The sequence below is a fragment of the Crocodylus siamensis genome, chromosome 6 (assembly GCF_052110815.1).
Source record: "Crocodylus siamensis isolate JL-2025a chromosome 6, ASM5211081v1, whole genome shotgun sequence".
NCBI classification, from domain to species: Eukaryota; Metazoa; Chordata; order Crocodylia; family Crocodylidae; genus Crocodylus; species Crocodylus siamensis.
Window position 1 is genome coordinate 45,303,634 of NC_143400.1, and position 17,152 is coordinate 45,320,785.

The 17,152-nt window shown below is 45.0% G+C and overlaps 2 protein-coding genes across 2 annotated transcripts; both read right to left on the reverse strand.

Annotated features, from left to right (window-relative positions):
* Positions 1-352: 352 nt before the first annotated feature.
* On the reverse strand, positions 353-1,354 carry LOC149862553 (olfactory receptor 6J1-like). Its single transcript, XM_090053993.1, has one exon. It carries the CDS (start codon positions 1,352-1,354, stop codon positions 353-355), a length of 1,002 nt encoding a protein of 333 aa, XP_089910119.1.
* A 6,447-nt stretch (positions 1,355-7,801) lies between these two features.
* On the reverse strand, positions 7,802-8,803 carry LOC149862554 (olfactory receptor 6J1-like). Its single transcript, XM_090053995.1, has one exon. The coding sequence runs from the start codon at positions 8,801-8,803 to the stop codon at positions 7,802-7,804; it is 1,002 nt and encodes a 333-aa protein (XP_089910121.1).
* Positions 8,804-17,152: the final 8,349 nt, after the last annotated feature.

Sequence of the window (17,152 nt, forward strand, 5' to 3'; positions counted from 1 at the left end):
ATTGTGAACCCAGTAAGGAATTGATGCTTTTGCCCAAAGAAATTAAAAGGAAAAACAAAAAAGAAACATGACATTTACATTATGATTTTGTCAATTTTGTGATTTCCCTTTCAGAAAGCATAAGCTGAAAATGTTCTAAACTACAGCCAATACATAATTTGCTTTCCATTAACCTGAAACGTTCTCCTTCATAAACCCCAATTTTTTTCTGTCATTAAAATTCCCATTTACTGGGAATAGCCATTGTAAGATGCAGTGTTTTCTAACTGACTCATTTAAAAGCCTTTCTTACCCTTCAAAATCTTGCACGTACAATTAGGTCCCGCTGTGCAGCTGGGTTGGGACAAGAGCTCTAGAGCTTCCCACGAAGAGCCTTCCTGACTGCAGTGCTGCCTCGCTGGCATTGCAACACCCTGTGAACAACCACATCCTTCAGCTGGACAAAACACTGCTTCAAGGCCCCTTTTACTGTGTCGTTCCTTAAAGTAAAGATGAAGGGGTTCAGAAATGGGCACACAATGGTTGTCAGCACAGCAGGTATCTTTTGGAAGCCCAGGGTCCCCTTCTGGGAAGGGGTGACATAGATGAAGATGGTGATGCCACAGGATATTGAAATGATGGTCAGGTGGGAGGAACAAGTGTTGAAAGCCTTCCTTCGTCCCATGGAAGTGGGGATGCGCAGGATGGTGGAGATGATGTAGGCATAGGAGATGATTGTTAGGATTAAAGAGCAGAGGATGACAATGGATGACAGTAGGAAATCCATCAGTTCAATCATGCGAGTGTCAGAGCAGGACAGCTCCAGCAAGGGACCAGAATCACAAAAGAAATGGTCGATGACATTGGACCGACAATAGGGCAACCTGGAGATCAAGATGGTTGGAAAAAGGACAGACAGGAAGCCCCCCATCCAACAGCCCAGCACCATCTGGGTACAGACCCAGCCATTCATGAGTGTGTGATAGCGCAGGGGGTTGCATATAGCAGCATATCTGTCATAGGACATGGAGGTCAAGAGAAAGTACTCAACTGTGCCCAGGAAGAAGTAGATGTAGGACTGAGTCATGCAGCCAGCAAAGGAAATGGTTTTATTGCCTGAGAGGAGGTTGCTGATGAACTGTGGAATGATGACGGAGGTGAAAAAGATGTCCAGCACAGAAAGGTTGCAAAGGAAGTAGTACATTGGGGTGTGGAGCTGTCTGCTGGTGGGGACGATGCCCAGGATGACCAAGTTCCCAGTCAAGGTCAGGATGTACATGGCCAGCAGCATGGAAGAGAGCAGGATCTCCGCCTTGTGCCCAATTGGGAAGCCCAGAAGAACAAACTCTGTCACCCTAGTGGAGTTATTCTCCATTTCCAGCTCACTTGGCTGTGGCATCACCAGAGAGGCAGGAGGAGACAGTAGCCCTGTGAGGATGAGATGAATGAGAAGCTCATGACATGCTGCCTTATTTCATGTTAAGCGCTATGGAATCATCTTTCCTTCTCAAAATCTGATGTGGCACATAATCCCTCAATACACAGGCAGTCTCTTAACTTTCTCTGCTTATGCTCATACATACTGATATATCCATTTTTTCTAGAACATACTTCCCACCCACTCCCCTCTTTCACACTCTCTCACTCTCTTCCATCACTATGCATAAACTTCTCTTGTTCAGTGAGGGTACCTGACACCCCAACATTTCTTTCTCTATTCACAGTTCTCTCTTTGCATTCTCACTCTCTCTTCTAGCAACATGCCCATCATCTATCTATATCCCAAACACAGCATCTACTACTGCATAAGTCCCTTTAATGTTCTCCCACTTTCCCTCCACTACACACATCTAATAACAGACCACGTGATTCTTTGTCTCTGTATCAGTGCCAGATGTGTCGATATGAGGAAAGACTGAGGGAACTGGGCTTATTTAGTCTAGACAAGAGGAGACTGAGAGAGGACTTAATAGCAGCCTTCAACTACCTGAAGGAGGGTAAAAGAGGATGGAGCTGGACCTTTCTCTGTAGTGGCATATGACAGAACAAGGAGAAATGATCTCAAGTTGCAGCAAGGGAAGTTTAGGTAAGATATTAGGAAGAATTTTCTCACTAGAAGGTAGTAAAACACTGGTATAGGCTACCCAGGAGGTGATGGAAGCTTCAACCTTGGAGGTTTTCAAGACCCAGCTAGACAAAGTTTTGGCTGAGATTATCTAGTTGGGGTGGTCCCTCCTCTGAGCAGGGGCTTGGCCTAGATGACCTCCTGATGTCTCTTCCAACCTAACTTTCTATGATTCTCTGATATCCATTGTGCTAGATAGGAGAAATGAACCAAGGTCTCCATAGTTCCAACCAGGTGTCCTGACCACCAGATTATCCATCCTTCCCCATTTCATGAACCTTCCGTGAATAAGAAAGTGATTCTATAAAGTGCATTTCTACCATGTCTTCAGTGCAGACCACCCCTTTAAGGCAGCACCCAGCCTTAGACCCTATCTCTCTGAAAACACTAGACCATGTTCCCACTCCAACCCAAAGAGGAATTTTTCTGTGATTAAATGCAAGGAGGTGGTGGAGGGTGAGACCAAGATCCCAGCATTACAAACGCATGACCAGAGCTCCAGAACTCTCATACTCACTTTGCAGGTGGACACACGCAAGCACACCTGACCTTCGCCATGACTTTTCCATGTAAGTTGGGACTGTGACTCAGGCCAGAAAGGTGTTGGGTGTTTGCTGGAATACAGAGCGGTCCATAGCACAAGGTAAAGGGCTCTCTCTGTCCATTCCTTATTAACACTGTAACCCAGTTATACAACCCTACTTCCATATTTCCCTTGCCTGCATTCTTCTCTCTGCAGAATCCATCTACCCATGGAAATAGGTTGTCTCTACCTGCTCCATTGGACTATCTGCGCTTTCCACTCTATTCTCGAGCTGGGTCATTCTTTTCTCCTCACCATAAGCACCAGTTTTAGCATGCAGCTGTTAAAGACTAGCTAAGAAAGCTGTACATTCTCCATAGCAGATCTTAGCATCTGCTTAGAATGGTGATAACATAGTAACCTGACTTCCATTAACACAGCTAACATTTACAGGACATAATGAATTCTGCTGTCTCCAGGGAACTAATTTGGAAGTGCCTCACCAGTCTGCAGTCATTATCCAAGGACTTGGGGTATAAGGATGCTACATGCCAAAAAAGACCCACAAAAAAATAAAAAATTAACAGCAACCTCAAGAGCCATGACAAAAATATCCAGATGTACAAACAATAACCTCCTCCTGGGTCTTTTCACCCCACTTCTTTTTACCCTCCTCACCCCTGCCCCCCATCTTTCAGCTGAATGCAAGAGAGAGCATGAGATTGTAGAACAGTGCAGATATCCAAATTCCCATTCCTTTATTGGAAGTTGGGATGCAATGTCATCTCAAGGTCTCATGGAGATGAAATATAGCACGGGAGAAAAACAAAAGCATTTGGCAAAAGATGCACAATAGAAGCACTCACTCTGTTTTCCTTTAGAACATTGTTTCCATCAGATAATTTCATGTTGTTGCTGTCTCAATTCCATTTCATTTTGGAGGAAAGAAAGATGGGAATTAAATCTTTTAATCAGGTCGATATGCAAGGGAGCCTTCCTGAAATAGGATCTGTTCTGGCATAGTTATTTTTTTGTGGCAGAATTAATGTGTATGGCAAGTTATACTATAACAGCGAAATTAAAGTTTCAAATTTTTGGATTTTATCTTGATGAATTCATTTTCCAGAAGTGATCTGTACAATTTTTGAAAAATGTATTTCTTGATTTTATCAGTGATATTGTAGCCATGTTGTTTCCATTCAGAATACAGTGAAACTCAGAATTTTCTTAACTGGGTGATAACACTTCTGTGGTCCCATTCAGCTGTGTCAGCCAGTTCTGTACACTTTGATATACATTAAAAACATCATTTTCACAGGGGAAAGTAAAACCAAACTCTGTAAAAACCCCAGGTTCTACTACATGACCACATTTTCCTATTTCAGAACTTCTCATGGATTAGGTATTCTGAGCTCCCACCTGTTCTGTCCCTTTAGGCACATCCCTTGCTAGAAAACCATTAAATGTTTGGATCAGATTTCCAACTGATCTAAGCAAGGACTTGGCAAGAGGAAGAGTATGGGAGTGGAGGAGAGTAACACAGATAGACAGATGTCAGTGGAATATCTGCCTCCATAGATCTAGAAACAAAAACACCTCCAGCTCCAGATGTGTGTCCAGAACTCAGAGAACTGTCTGTCATCTGGAAGCAGGAGGGCTGATCTGAAGAGGTTGTGAGACTTTGAGACCAGTGCTTTCAACTGGCTTTGGGTGGGAGCTTATACACAAAAGCCATTCAAATTCAGTGAAACCTTGACATACAGTGTCATTAAATACAGCAGCCCCAAACCCCAACTGGGCAGTTATATAACCCAGGAGTTGGTCATACAAAGGTATGAACCTACAGAAGACCATAAATAAGTCAACTGCTTCACATTCAACATTAAGGTACTTTTTAATGGAGGGACTTAACTGTGAAACCAACCCTATGAATGATGGAGAAAAAGATGTTATTCCCCCGAATGTGTAGGTAGTTATGGACTATGCTCTAGGACAGGGGCAGGCAAAATACAGCCTGTGGGCTGCATCCAGCCCACCAGGCCATATTACATTTTATCCGGCCCACAGGGCACCTAAAAAAATTAGAAAATTAATATTTAGCTGCTCCTGGCTGCCTGTCAAATTGACAGAAGCCAGGGACAGTAGTACAGGGGAAGCTGCCAGCAGGATCAAGTGACTGCAGAAGCAAGGCCTGCCAGACCCCCCCCCCCCGCTTCCCTCTCCCCCTCCTCCGGCAGCACCTAAAAGACCTGTGCCAAGCCAAGGGTTCTGGCCTCAGCACCTGTGGATTTTCCTGCCTCCCTATGCCAGAGGGAAATTCAGAGAAGAAGAGAAGGGAGGAGGCAGGGGAAGACTGTAAGTGATTGTCCCAGCCCTCATAGTCAGTCTGATCCAGCTGCTGTGGTCCCAGCCACATGATACCAGAACAGCCAGTAGGGGGCAGGGATGTGGAGTGGAAGGGTGGCAGCCACAGGGAGGTGCTGAAAGTGAGGGGAAGGGGCAGTGAGTGGGCACATGGAGCTCAGCAGAAGTGCAGAGTCCATGTGGTGCACTGGAGCCAGGGCCAGCAGGGGCCCAGAGTGGGGTGGCAGGAGCATGGGGCTGGGATGGCAGGGCTCTGGAGCCAGGCTGTCTCCCACTCTCTCTGCTGATGCAGCCCAATCTGGCTCCATAGAGCCCTACCAGACCACACCCTGGGCTCCCACTGCCCCATTCTGGGCCTCACTGGCTCTGGCTCTGGCTCTGGCACACCACAGTGGCCCTGTGCTCCTGCCCAGCTGTTGCTGCACTCTGCATGCGCCTGCTTGCTGCCCCTTCCCCCACCTGCCATGGCCATTTGCCCTACCACTGCCACCATTCCCCTCCATTCCCCACCAGTCACTCTGTCACCACATGGTTCCTGGCTGAAGTGCTGAACCGTAGGATGCAGCAGGAGCTGGCCTGGCCCCTGCAATTCTCAGCTGACCCTGTGCAGTGCTGGACAGGCCTATCCAGCTCCTGCTGCACCCTGCAATCTCAGCTGTGTAGCTGGGATATGATGCCAAAACAGCTAGCTGGGGGGAGGAAATGGAAGTGGCAGAAGGGCAGTGGTGGCAGATGTGGGGGAAGTGTCTACAGGTGGGAGCACAGGGCCACCCAGTGCCCTGGGGCCAGGAGCAGCACAGAGCCCAGTCTTGGAGAAGAGCTGAGGAGGGCTCTGCCTGCCATGGGGGTGGCTGTGGAAGAATCCTCCCCCTCTACACATGCCACAACCCTCCCCAGCTACCCTCCCCTGACACACTCACAACCCCCCACAAACCCCACCCCCATGCTACATATCCACACACCCACCCCACCACTCCCCCACCCCACATACACACATACCCACACTCCCCACAAGCCCCCACACACATCCACACCCTCCCCCGCCCACCCACAAACCTATACCCACCCACCCACGCTCCCCCTACAATATACAAGAGTAAGACTTAATTTTAAGGTATTGTGCAATCACCTGTATGTAGACTACACAAATCATGTAAATCAGGCCAAAAATATTTTTTGAAATCAAATTAATGAATGCTGCAGTAAATGTTTGATTTTTAGAATATAATTTGGTATTTTTCTGCTGCAAGATGGCAAACCCTTGCTAAAAGCAGTACCTATGGGTGGGGCATGAGGAGGGACTTCTGGTGACAAAGGTCAGGGGCTAGGGGTGAGACTTCCAGCCCCAAAATGGCAACCAGGGGGTGGGGCACCCGTCAAGAGGCAGGGGTAACCTTGTGGCCCTTGAAAAATTGCCAAAACTTGGTAAGCAGCCCTTCTGCCTGAAATAATTGACTGCCCTTGTTCTAGGAACTGCACCAGCTGGTGAACTGGCCCATAGGTGCCACTGGGTTGATAAGAGTTTACCAATAGGTAGAGCTCTGAGCCAAAGACTCCAGTAGAGTGATGCTGATTTATGAGAGCAGTAGGCAATCCAGTCTGAGAGGATTATGATAGGCACAGCCCAGTTCTCAGTCTGAAAGACACTCTAAGAATTGTATGATAAACCTGAGGAAATGCAGAGCAAATGAGGAAATGCAAAATATGTTGTGATTTGAGTAAAGCTAATCTGGAGTTTATTTCCTCACTCTCTTTTCACATGAAAACAAAGAAATACTTTGGTAAAATAATGCTCTGTGTTATATAAGAAGTGAGAAAATATTATTTGCTTGCCCCTCATTGTCCATAAATGAAGGTCTATGAAAAAGAATTAAGCAAAATCAAATTAAAATTGAGCCAAAATGAGCCCTTGAACAAAAATATATTTTACACATGAGCATAGAAATTACCCATCTGAATCAAACATATTCTCCATCTGGCCAAATTATACGATAAATGGTTGGAATAATGAAAATCCACCACATTCCATGACAGCCTTGTAAGCATTAAATTCCCCTATGTTTGAAAACATGCACCATATTTATAATTAAATTTTGTCCGTTTAGAATGCTTAAAGAAAAAGCATGTTGGAACCTGATTTTGTTTTTCCCCCTCACAGTTTCTTTGACCTAATGTTGATATATTTTGTCAAAACTGTTTTCACCTGAAATATGCAATTTTGGGAAATTTTCAAACTAAACACCAAAGAAGTATTCCTGGTGGGTGGAACATTTGCTCTCTTAACTTAGAAGTTATATCTGTCTTTAAAAAAAAACTAAACAAAGGTATGGGAAAGGGATAAAAGAAATGGCGGTTGTTGGTGGTGTTACATTTTTTCAAGGTAATTAGTATATTTCAGTTATGTAGCTTGGAAGAAGCATTATGGGGCTGCTCAGGAATTGATGCTTTTGATCAAGGACATTTTTAAAAAAGAAAACATAAAAAGAAACCTGACATTTACATTTTATTTTTGACAATTTAGTAATTTTTCTTTCAGAAAGCAAATACTGAAACTGTTATAAATGACGGCCAATACATATTTTGCTTTCGATTAACCTGAAACAAGTTCTTCTTCATACAGCCCAAAATCTTTGATCAAGTTCTTAGCAATACTAAGAAGATTTTTTTAATTCATGAAAATTGTCATTTAGTGGGAATAGACATTGCAGGATATGATGTTTTTACCTGCCTCATCTAAAAAAAAATGTTGCTCTTGAAAATCTTTCCAATACAATTAGGTCCCACTGTCCAGCTGGGTTGGGACAAGAGCTCTAGAGCTTCCCACGAAGAGCCTTCCTGACTGCAGTGCTCCCTTGCTGGCATTGCAACACCCTGTGAACAACCACATCCTTCAGCTGGACAAAACACTGCTTCAAGGCCCCTTTTACTGTGTCATTCCTTAAAGTAAAGATGAAGGGGTTCAGAAATGGGCACACAATGGTTGTCAGCACAGCAGGTATCTTCTGGAAGCCCAGGGTCCCCTTCTGGGAAGGGGTGACATAGATGAAGATGGTGATGCCACAGGATATTGAAATGATGGTCAGGTGGGAGGAACAAGTGTTGAAAGCCTTCCTTCGTCCCATGAAAGTGGGGATGCGCAGGATGGTGGAGATGATGTAGGCATAGGAGATGATTGTTAGGACTAATGAGCAGAGGATGACAATGGATGACAGTAGGAAGTCCGTCAGTTCAATCATGCAAGTGTCAGAGCAGGACAGCTCCAGCAGAGGTCCAGAATCACAAAAGAAATGGTCGATGGCATTGGACTGGCAATAGGGCAACCTGGAGATGAAAATGATTGGAAAGAGTACAGACAGGAAGCCCCCCATCCAACAGCCCAGAACCATCTGGGTGCAGACCCTGCCGTTCATGAGTGTGTGATAGCACAGGGGGTTGCATATGGGTCCGTATTCGTTATAGGCCATGGAGGTCAAGAGGAAGTACTCTACTGTGCCCAGGAAGAAGTAGAAGTAGGACTGAGTCATACAGGCAGCAAAGGAAATGGTTTTATCCCCCAAGAGGAGGTTGCTGATGAACTGTGGAATGATGACAGAGGTGAAGAAGATGTTCAGCACAGAAAGGTTGCAAAGAAAGTAGTACATTGGGGTGTGGAGCTGTCTGCTGGTGGGGACGATGCCCAGGATGACCAAATTCCCAGCCAAGGTCAGGATGTACATGGCCAGCAGCATGGCAGAGAGCAAGATCTCCTCCTTGTGCCCAATTGGGAAGCCCAGAAGAACAAACTCTGTCACCCTAGTGGTGTCGTTCTCCATCTCCAGCTCACCTGGCTTTGGGATCACCTGAGGGACAGGAGGAGACAGTAGCCCTGTTAGAATGAGATGATAGAGAAGGACATGAGATGCTGCCTTACTTCATGTAAAGTGCTATGGAATCATCTTTCCTTCTCAAAATCTGAGGTGGAACATACTCCACCAACACACATGTGTATATCTTACTTTCTCTCCCTATGCCCATATATATGGCTATATACATTTATTCTAGTCCATATTTCCCACCCCCAGCCCTCTTTCCCTCTCACTCACCCACTTACATTATTGTACATAAACTTCAGTGAGACGGGTGACAACTGTGACAACTGGCTTAGAGGCCACTCCCAGAGAGTGGTGATCAATGGGATGGCCTCATCCTGGAGGGCCATCTCCAGTGGTGTCCCCCCACGGTTGAGTGCTTGGACCCATGCTGTTTTATATATTCATTAACAACTTGGTTGTGAGGGTGGGAAAACTCAATAATTAAGTTTATGGATGATACCTAGCTGTGGGGAAATGTGGGCACACCAGACGATAGTGCAAAGATCCAGGATGACCTTGACAGACTGGATTTGTGGGTGAAATTAAATCAAGTGAGGTTTAACAGGGAGACATGCAAGGTCCTTCATCTGTGTAGGAAGAACCCTCACCACAACTATACAGTGGGTGGTGGTCCACTGGCTGGCACAGCATCTGAAGGAGACCTGGAGGTCACAATCTACTGAAAGATGAATATGAGCCAATAGTGCAATGAGGCTGCCAGAAGGGCAAATAAAACTCTGGTGTGCATCAGCCAATATGTGGCCAATAGATCCAGGGAGATACTCCCTCCTCTCTATTTGGTGTTGGTGACTGTAGTGCTTTGGCCAGTTCTGTTCACCACTCTTCAAGAAGGATGTGGATAAGCTCAAGAGGGTACAAAGAAGGGCCACCCACATGGTTAAAGGCATGGAGGACAGGCCTCATGAGGAGAGACTCTAAGAACTGGGCCTGTTCAGTCTGAGTAAGAGAAGGCTAAGAGGTAACCTGATAGCTGCCTACAAGTACAATGAGGGGAGCATCAAGAACAAGGAGAGCAAATATTGAGAAGGGCACCTCTAGGGAGGACGAGACCAATGGGCATAAACTAATAGAAGGTAAGTTCCTTGAACATAAGGAAAAACATCTTCTTTGTAAGGGTCACCAGAATCTGGAACACACTCCTAGCAGAGGTGGTGCAGTCACCCTCCTTGGAGGTGTTCAAGACAAGTCTGGAAAGGCACCTTGTTGAGCTCATCTGAGCCCAATAACTTCCTGCCCAGAGCAGGGGACCAGCCTTGAATATCTTACAGGTCCCTTATGGTTCTATGTTTCTATTATTCTATTCTATCACTCAATGAGAGGACCTCAGCAGGTATTGGGGGAGTCCCTGTTCCCCCGTGCGCTGCCAGGAGTGACCAGGAATAACGGTCACAAGCTGGCGGAGGGTAAGTTTAGATTAGATATTAGGAGACGCTACTTCACAGTCAGGGCGGCTAGGGCCTGGAACCGGCTTCCAGGGGAAGTGGTGCAGGCTCCTAGCCTGGGGATTTTTAAAAGGAAGTTAGATGAGCACCTTGCCGGGGTCATCTGACCCCGGTGCTCCTTCCTGCCAAGGCAGGGGGTCGGACTAGATGATCTACCTAGGTCCCTTCCGACTCTAGCTACTATGAAACTATGAAACTATGACCTGATATCCCAACATTTTGTTCTCCATTCACACTTCTCTACTTACACTCTCTCTCTATCTCTCTCTCTTTCCTTCCAACATGCCCATTTATCTCTCCCGCACACAGCATCTTCTACTGTATATAGTCCCTTTCATGTTCTCTCTCTGTTCCACCAGTGTGTGTGTGTGTGTGTGTGTGTGTGTGTGTGTGTGTAATATAACACATTTCACATAACACATAATATAATATAACACATTCTATCAATCCCAGATGGGTCCATATCCATTCTGTGAGGTAGGAGAGATGAAAGTGTCCTGACTACCAGGTCTTCCATCCTTCCCCTTTTCATGACCATGGCAATGAGAAAGCTATTCTATCAAGTGCAACACTACCATGTATTCTGTGCAGAAGACCACCCCTGATTTCTTCAAATTTCTGTCCTTCCTTTAAGGTAGAACCCAGCTTAGACCCTATCTCTCTAAAAATACTTGACCATGTTCTCACTCCAAACCAAAGGGGGAATTTTCCATGATTAAAGGCAAGGAGGTAGTGGAGGGTGAGGCCACATCCCAGAATTACAAAACCATGAGCAGAGCTCTGGGACTCTCATACTCACTTTTCAGAAGGACACAGGCAAGCATGCCTGGCCTTTGCCATGCCTTCTCTGCATAAGTCAGAACTGTGACTCAGGCCAGCAAGGTGTTGGTGTCTGCCAGAATACAGCATGGTCCACAGCACCAGCTAAAGGGCTCTCTCTGCCTATTCCTTATAAACACTGTTATGCAGTCATGCCACCTTCTTCCACATTCCTCTTGCCTGCATCCTTCTCTCTGCATCCGTCTATCCATGGAAATACATACAGTCTCTACCTGCTCCACTGATATATCTGTGCTTTCCACTCTCCTCTCTAGCTAGATAATTCTTTGCGCCTCACCATAAGCACCACCTTTAGGATGCAGCTGTTTAAGACTAGATAAGAAAGCTGCACTTCCTCCATAGCAGATCTTAGCGTCTGCTCTGGATGGGGATAACATAGTAACCTGACTTCCACTAACACAGATAACATCTATAGGACATAATCAATTCTTCTACCTCCAGGGAACTAATTTGGAAATGCCTCACTAGTCTGCAGTCATTATCCAAGGGCCTGGGGATGAGGATGCTACATGCCAAAAAAAAAATACAACCCTGCAAGAATTAACTGTGACCTCAAAAGAAGTGCCACTAAAATCCTGATGTGCAAACAAGAACCTTCTGCTGGGTCTTTTCAACCCCATCTTTCAGCTCAATGACAGGGAGAGAACAATATTTTGGAAGAGGAGAGAGAGCTAAATTCCCATTCATTTTGTTGAGATGCCATTTACCATCAAGATCTCATGGAGATAAAATATAGCCAGGAAGAAAAATAAAAAGATTTTGCAAAAGATGCACAACAGAAGCACGCACTCTGTTTTCCTTTAGAACATTGTTTCCATCAGATCATTTCATGTTGTTGCTGTCTCAATTCTATTTCCCTTTGGGGGGAAGAAAGATGGAAATGAAATATTTTGGTAATTTCAGTACGCAGAGGAGCCTTCCTAAAATAGGATGTTTAGATCTCTTCTGGCATAATTACTTTTCTCTGGCAGAATTCATGTACATGACAAGTTAGTAACTCAATAGATTGATTTTTCTAGAAGCAACCTATACATTTTTCATAAAATTCATTTAATAATTTTGTTAGAGATATTGTAGCCATGTTGATTCAATTCAGAAGAACTCAGAAGTTTATTAGCTGGGTGATAGCACCTCCGTGGTCACATGCAACTGTTTGCACCAGTTCCATACTCCCTGATAATCTTTACAAACCTCATCTTGACAGAAGAGTGGAAAACCAAACTCTCCAAAGAAAAACCCAAGTTCTACTGCATAATCACAGTTTCATATTTCACAACTTGTCATGAACTAGACTTTCTGAGCTCCCACCAGCTCTGACCCATTAAGCACATCGCTTTCTTAGAAAGCCATTGAATGTTTGGATCAGATTTCAACCTGGTCTAAGCAAGGATTTTGGGAGAGGAAGAGTGGGATAGGGGAGGGAGTAACATAGATTTACATCAGTGGAATATCTGGCCAGTGAAAAAGTCAAGGGGGCTGGACTCGGTAATAGCCGAGAGTAGGGGATCTCAACATACAGGCTTTTCTCAATTCAGGTCTGCGTAGGAGCTATTTGAAACACATCCAATTCTGGTTTGGCACATTCTTCAGACCCATGGTGAACAAAGGCCATGGCAGTTAAAAAGTATTTCTGTTACCTCCAGGAGAGCGCCCCTTCTTTCTCCCAGGCTGCTTCTTGGTTTTTTGTGTCTGGCTGCCCCATCAACTCACCCTCTTCTTTTTAAGGGGTTGAGGAGGTCCTGCATGTCTGGAGTCTGGTGTATCCCTCTTTCTTTTAAGGCTCTTTCTTTGAATATGCATGAGGCCAGACTCCTGCTGCTTTGCTAGCTTGACCACCTTATCTAGGACAGCTCGGGAGACATGACCAATCACATTGTGGCTGTATTTTGCATGGCATTTTTAGCTTGGGGCTTAATAATCTCCAGAACCCTTCTCAAAAGTGGAACGGCTTTCTAAAGAGGTTGCGAAATATGCCTCCCACACCAGCCCCATACATCACAAGCATGCCCTGATATCTGAGAAGATTATACCCAGCCTGGGCTTCATAATAATTTCTGTACAAATTAGGGTCCCCATACTTTTTTACCGTCACTGGTGTACTTTTACTTATTTTAAAATCTCAAAGTCTTCCGGGGGTGTAGGTGAAGCTTAACGATCACCTTACCAAAGCAAAATGAGACATGTTTGTTCTGATCCGTCTTTATTTCAATGCTGATTGTGTCGATGTGGTGCTGACTGACGGGGACATAATGCGGGTTGTCATATGTGATGGTGACAAATTCATTGTTGCTCGCATGGACAGGGACACAACATAGCAAAGGAACCAAAAACTCCCCAACAAGCTGATGTTCCACAATGTCTGTGTAGACATACAGTGAATTGAACCCACTGGTAATACAAGCTGGGAAGGGTGTTTTTTTTAACAGAAACCCTGGGTAGCATTCCCAACATATAGACTAGCTCACCGTGCGTATAAAAACCATAAGAGTTATCTTTGGATTTAAGTCTCACTTTTCCGATTGCTTGGTCATAGTGTATAACTAATTCGGGCAGAGCAGCATTGGTGGTAATTGTATTGCTCATAAGATCCAGTAACTCTGTGATGGTTGTATAATACCCCCGAGGCAGGATGTACCCCACTTTTTAAGTCCCAGAAATGATTTTGAAAGGGGTGTCTTCGTTGATGTTGTTCCAGCTGTGCAGGTATTGTATTTCTGCTAACCCTATCTCCCAGTTCCCCAGCAGATCCAGAGGTTTAACCAGTTGTATGGTAAAGCTCGAGCTGGTGTTCTGCGGAAAAATGCTGGTGCAAAGCATTGCTGGGCAAAGTGATGCAAAAGTCGCCATCACACATCTCGGCCTTCTCACTGAGGTACCCCTATACATTACAAACTTGGGAGGCTTCCACCCAGCTGTCAAATTTAGACGGCCACCCCAACCATTTCACCAACAACCGTTTCTTTCTTCCCTTTCCTTTCATTGCTACAACTTTTTCAACCCTGTAAACTCTGTCCTGTTTGGGGCTCATTTGTTGTAGTTCTTCAGGGTAGAAAGAACCCTCGATAGGCTCTTCTTCATAATCTTTTAGGCAGTACATAGGCATCTGCACACGTCTAAGGACTTCATCCACTATGAAAATCGCATCAGTGAATGTTTGTTCATAACCTTTTTTCAAACCTCCCTTTGGTCCTAGACACCCTCACGTGGTGTCCTTTTCTGAACAGGGGTGCTGCTGGTTTTATTTTGAAATAGTCCCCATACATGGCTTTCCACACCCGTGGAGAGTTCGAGAAGCTCATGTCAACAGGCCTGGTGCAGATAGTTCTGTGAAAACCATGGTTGTAGCTCTTTATAAACTCTGGTAACACATTGATGTAGCAAAAGGTGTTGTGGGCTGTAGAATACTTCCACATCTTTGATCAAGTTCTTGCAGCATAAGGGGTTGGGCTTTGAGGGTCTGCATGGGCTGTCCTTCTGATGTCATGGACCATGTGGTGGTGGTATCACACACCACGTGACTGGGGGGTGGGGGTGGGAGTGAAGTTGCTGATGTCACGCACCACGTGACTGGGGTCAGGGGCAGGGCTGGTGACATCACGCACCGTACATGGGAAAAGGGTGGGACTAAGGGGGCGGGACTTGTCATCCCACCCACCTGTCACATTTGCATTGAAGGGCAGTGAGCCTATATACTACTGTCATACAAAGGTATGACCCTACAGAAGACCGTAAATAAGTCATCTGCTGCACTTTCAATATCAAGGTATTCTGATGAGAAGGACTTAATTGGGAAAGAAACTATATGGCTGGGAGAGGAAAAGCTCTGTTTCCCCAGGGAATGTAAAGAGTTGTGGACAAGGCCAGAGCAAACTATACTTGCTGGTAAGCTGGCCCAAAGGTGCCACTGGTGATACCAGTTTGCCAACATCTAGAGATCCTGAGCTGAAGGCTGCAGCAGAGTGATGCTAAGTTATGACAGCCATAGGCAATCCAGTCTGAAAGATTTTATGATGGACACCACCCAGTTCTCAGTCTGACTAACAGTCAGAGACTTGAGAGATAAACACAAAGAAATGCAGAGCATTGCCATAAAGCTGTTCATAAACCTGTCATTTTTTTAAAAAAGGAATGTATTGTACAGTTTTCAGTTGAATGATGCAACTTTGTTGAAATCAAAATGTTTCTTGGGAAGATGCCAATCCTAAATTTTATATGGAAAGTGTCAAATTGTTTCAACAATGCAGAACTTCAAAATGCTTTTGGTCTTTTCATTCTGATGTCTTGTTAAGTATTTCAGTGTCAGGATTTCTCACTGATACCTATTCTGGGTTTTGGTCCGCTCTAACTCTATGGCTGACATTTTCAAAATTAATCTGTGAGAGAAAGAGCTCAGATCAATGGAGTTTCAATGGCAGTTGGGTGACCAATTCCTTTCAAAAGCTTCTTCAGCTTCTGACTCTACATATTGATGTTGATATTGCTTCTGTTTACTGAACTGGTGGGGACAACAGCTAATCCAAACTTCCTCTAGAAAAATATTTTTACAATGGAAAACCACTTTTTCTCCAATTAAGTAGAAATATTTGTGAAAAGTGGCTGAAATTCTGAAAAATTTTAATCTAGAAACTGAAAACCAGAAAAGTGGAGGGGGAAAAAACTTTATTATAAAAAAAACAAGACTTTTTCCTGAAATAATAATCAAAAATACATTTTTCTGTTTAGTTTTCATTTAAATTTTCTGCAGAAAAATAAATGTTCAGAGCAGCTCCAGTGGAAAGGTTCCCTTAATGTAAAAAAGCAGTTCTCTTAGTTGATACACCCAGTAGGTATCATCTTCTTCAGTGGAAGAAGGAAGCCTGGAATTGGTCTGGGTTTATACAGTGAGCTCCTGCCTGGACACACCGAGAGGCTGTTATAGGCTGAATTAATCATTAGGTTTGTATAACAGGGGTCATAGAATTCCTCTTATATTAAGTCCATTTGACTTGTATTTTGACTGGTGTTAATTTTCCAAGAAGTCACTCAAGCCTTCCTTTGAACACACGTAAGATAAACAATGCTCCCATTTCCCAGGGACTTTCCTCCAATTATTAATTACTGTTACTCATTTGGAAATAATATAGATTTCATAGATTTCATAGACATTAGGGCTGGAAGGGACCTCGGGAGATCATCGAGTCCAGCCCCCTGCCCAAAGGGCAGGAAGTCAGCTGGGGTCATAGGATCCCAGCAAGATAAACATCCAATTTACTCTTGAAGGTGTTCAACGTAGGCGCTTGAACCACCTCCACTGGCAGACTGTTCCAGACCTTGGGGGCTCGGACAGCAAAGAAATTCTTCCTTATGTCCAGCCTGAAACGGTCTTGCAGGAGTTTGTGACCGTTCGACCTCGTCATCCCATGGGGCGCTCTGGTGAACAGACGTTCCCCCAGATCCTGGTGGTCACCCCTGATAAACTTATAGGTGGCCATCAGATCACCCCTGAGCCTGCGCTTTTCCAGGCTAAAGAGTCCCATGGCTCTCAGCCTGTCATCGTAAGATCTGTTTTCCTGACCTCTGATCATGCGCGTGGCTCTCCTCTGGACCCTCTCAAGCTTCTCCACATCCTTTTTGAATTGTGGAGCCCAAAACTGGACGCAGTACTCAGCTGCGGCCTCACCAAGGCCGAGTACAAGGGGAGAATGACGTCCCGGGATTTGCTCGAGAAGCATCTATGGATGCACGCCAGCATTTTGGTCGCTTTACTAGCCGCAGCATCGCATTGGAGGCTCATGTTCATCTTGTGGTCAATGATGACCCCCAAGTCTTTTTCTTCTGTAGTGCTAACCAACGTAGCACTGCCGAGCCTATAAGGGTGCTGCAGGTTTCTCCTCCCAAAGTGGAGAACCTTGCATTTATCAGTGTTAAACACCATGAGGTTCTCGTCTGCCCATTTGCTGAGCTTGTCCAGGTCAGCCTGGATCATCCGCCTATCTTCTGGCGTGGATGCTTTGCCCCAAAGTTTGGT

Excerpts from the sequence above, each read along its gene's own strand:
- LOC149862554 (XM_090053995.1), bottom strand. The coding sequence starts at position 8,803 with ATGGAGAACGACACCACTAGGGTGACAGAGTTTGTTCTTCTGGGCTTC.
- LOC149862553 (XM_090053993.1), bottom strand. The coding sequence starts at position 1,354 with ATGGAGAATAACTCCACTAGGGTGACAGAGTTTGTTCTTCTGGGCTTC.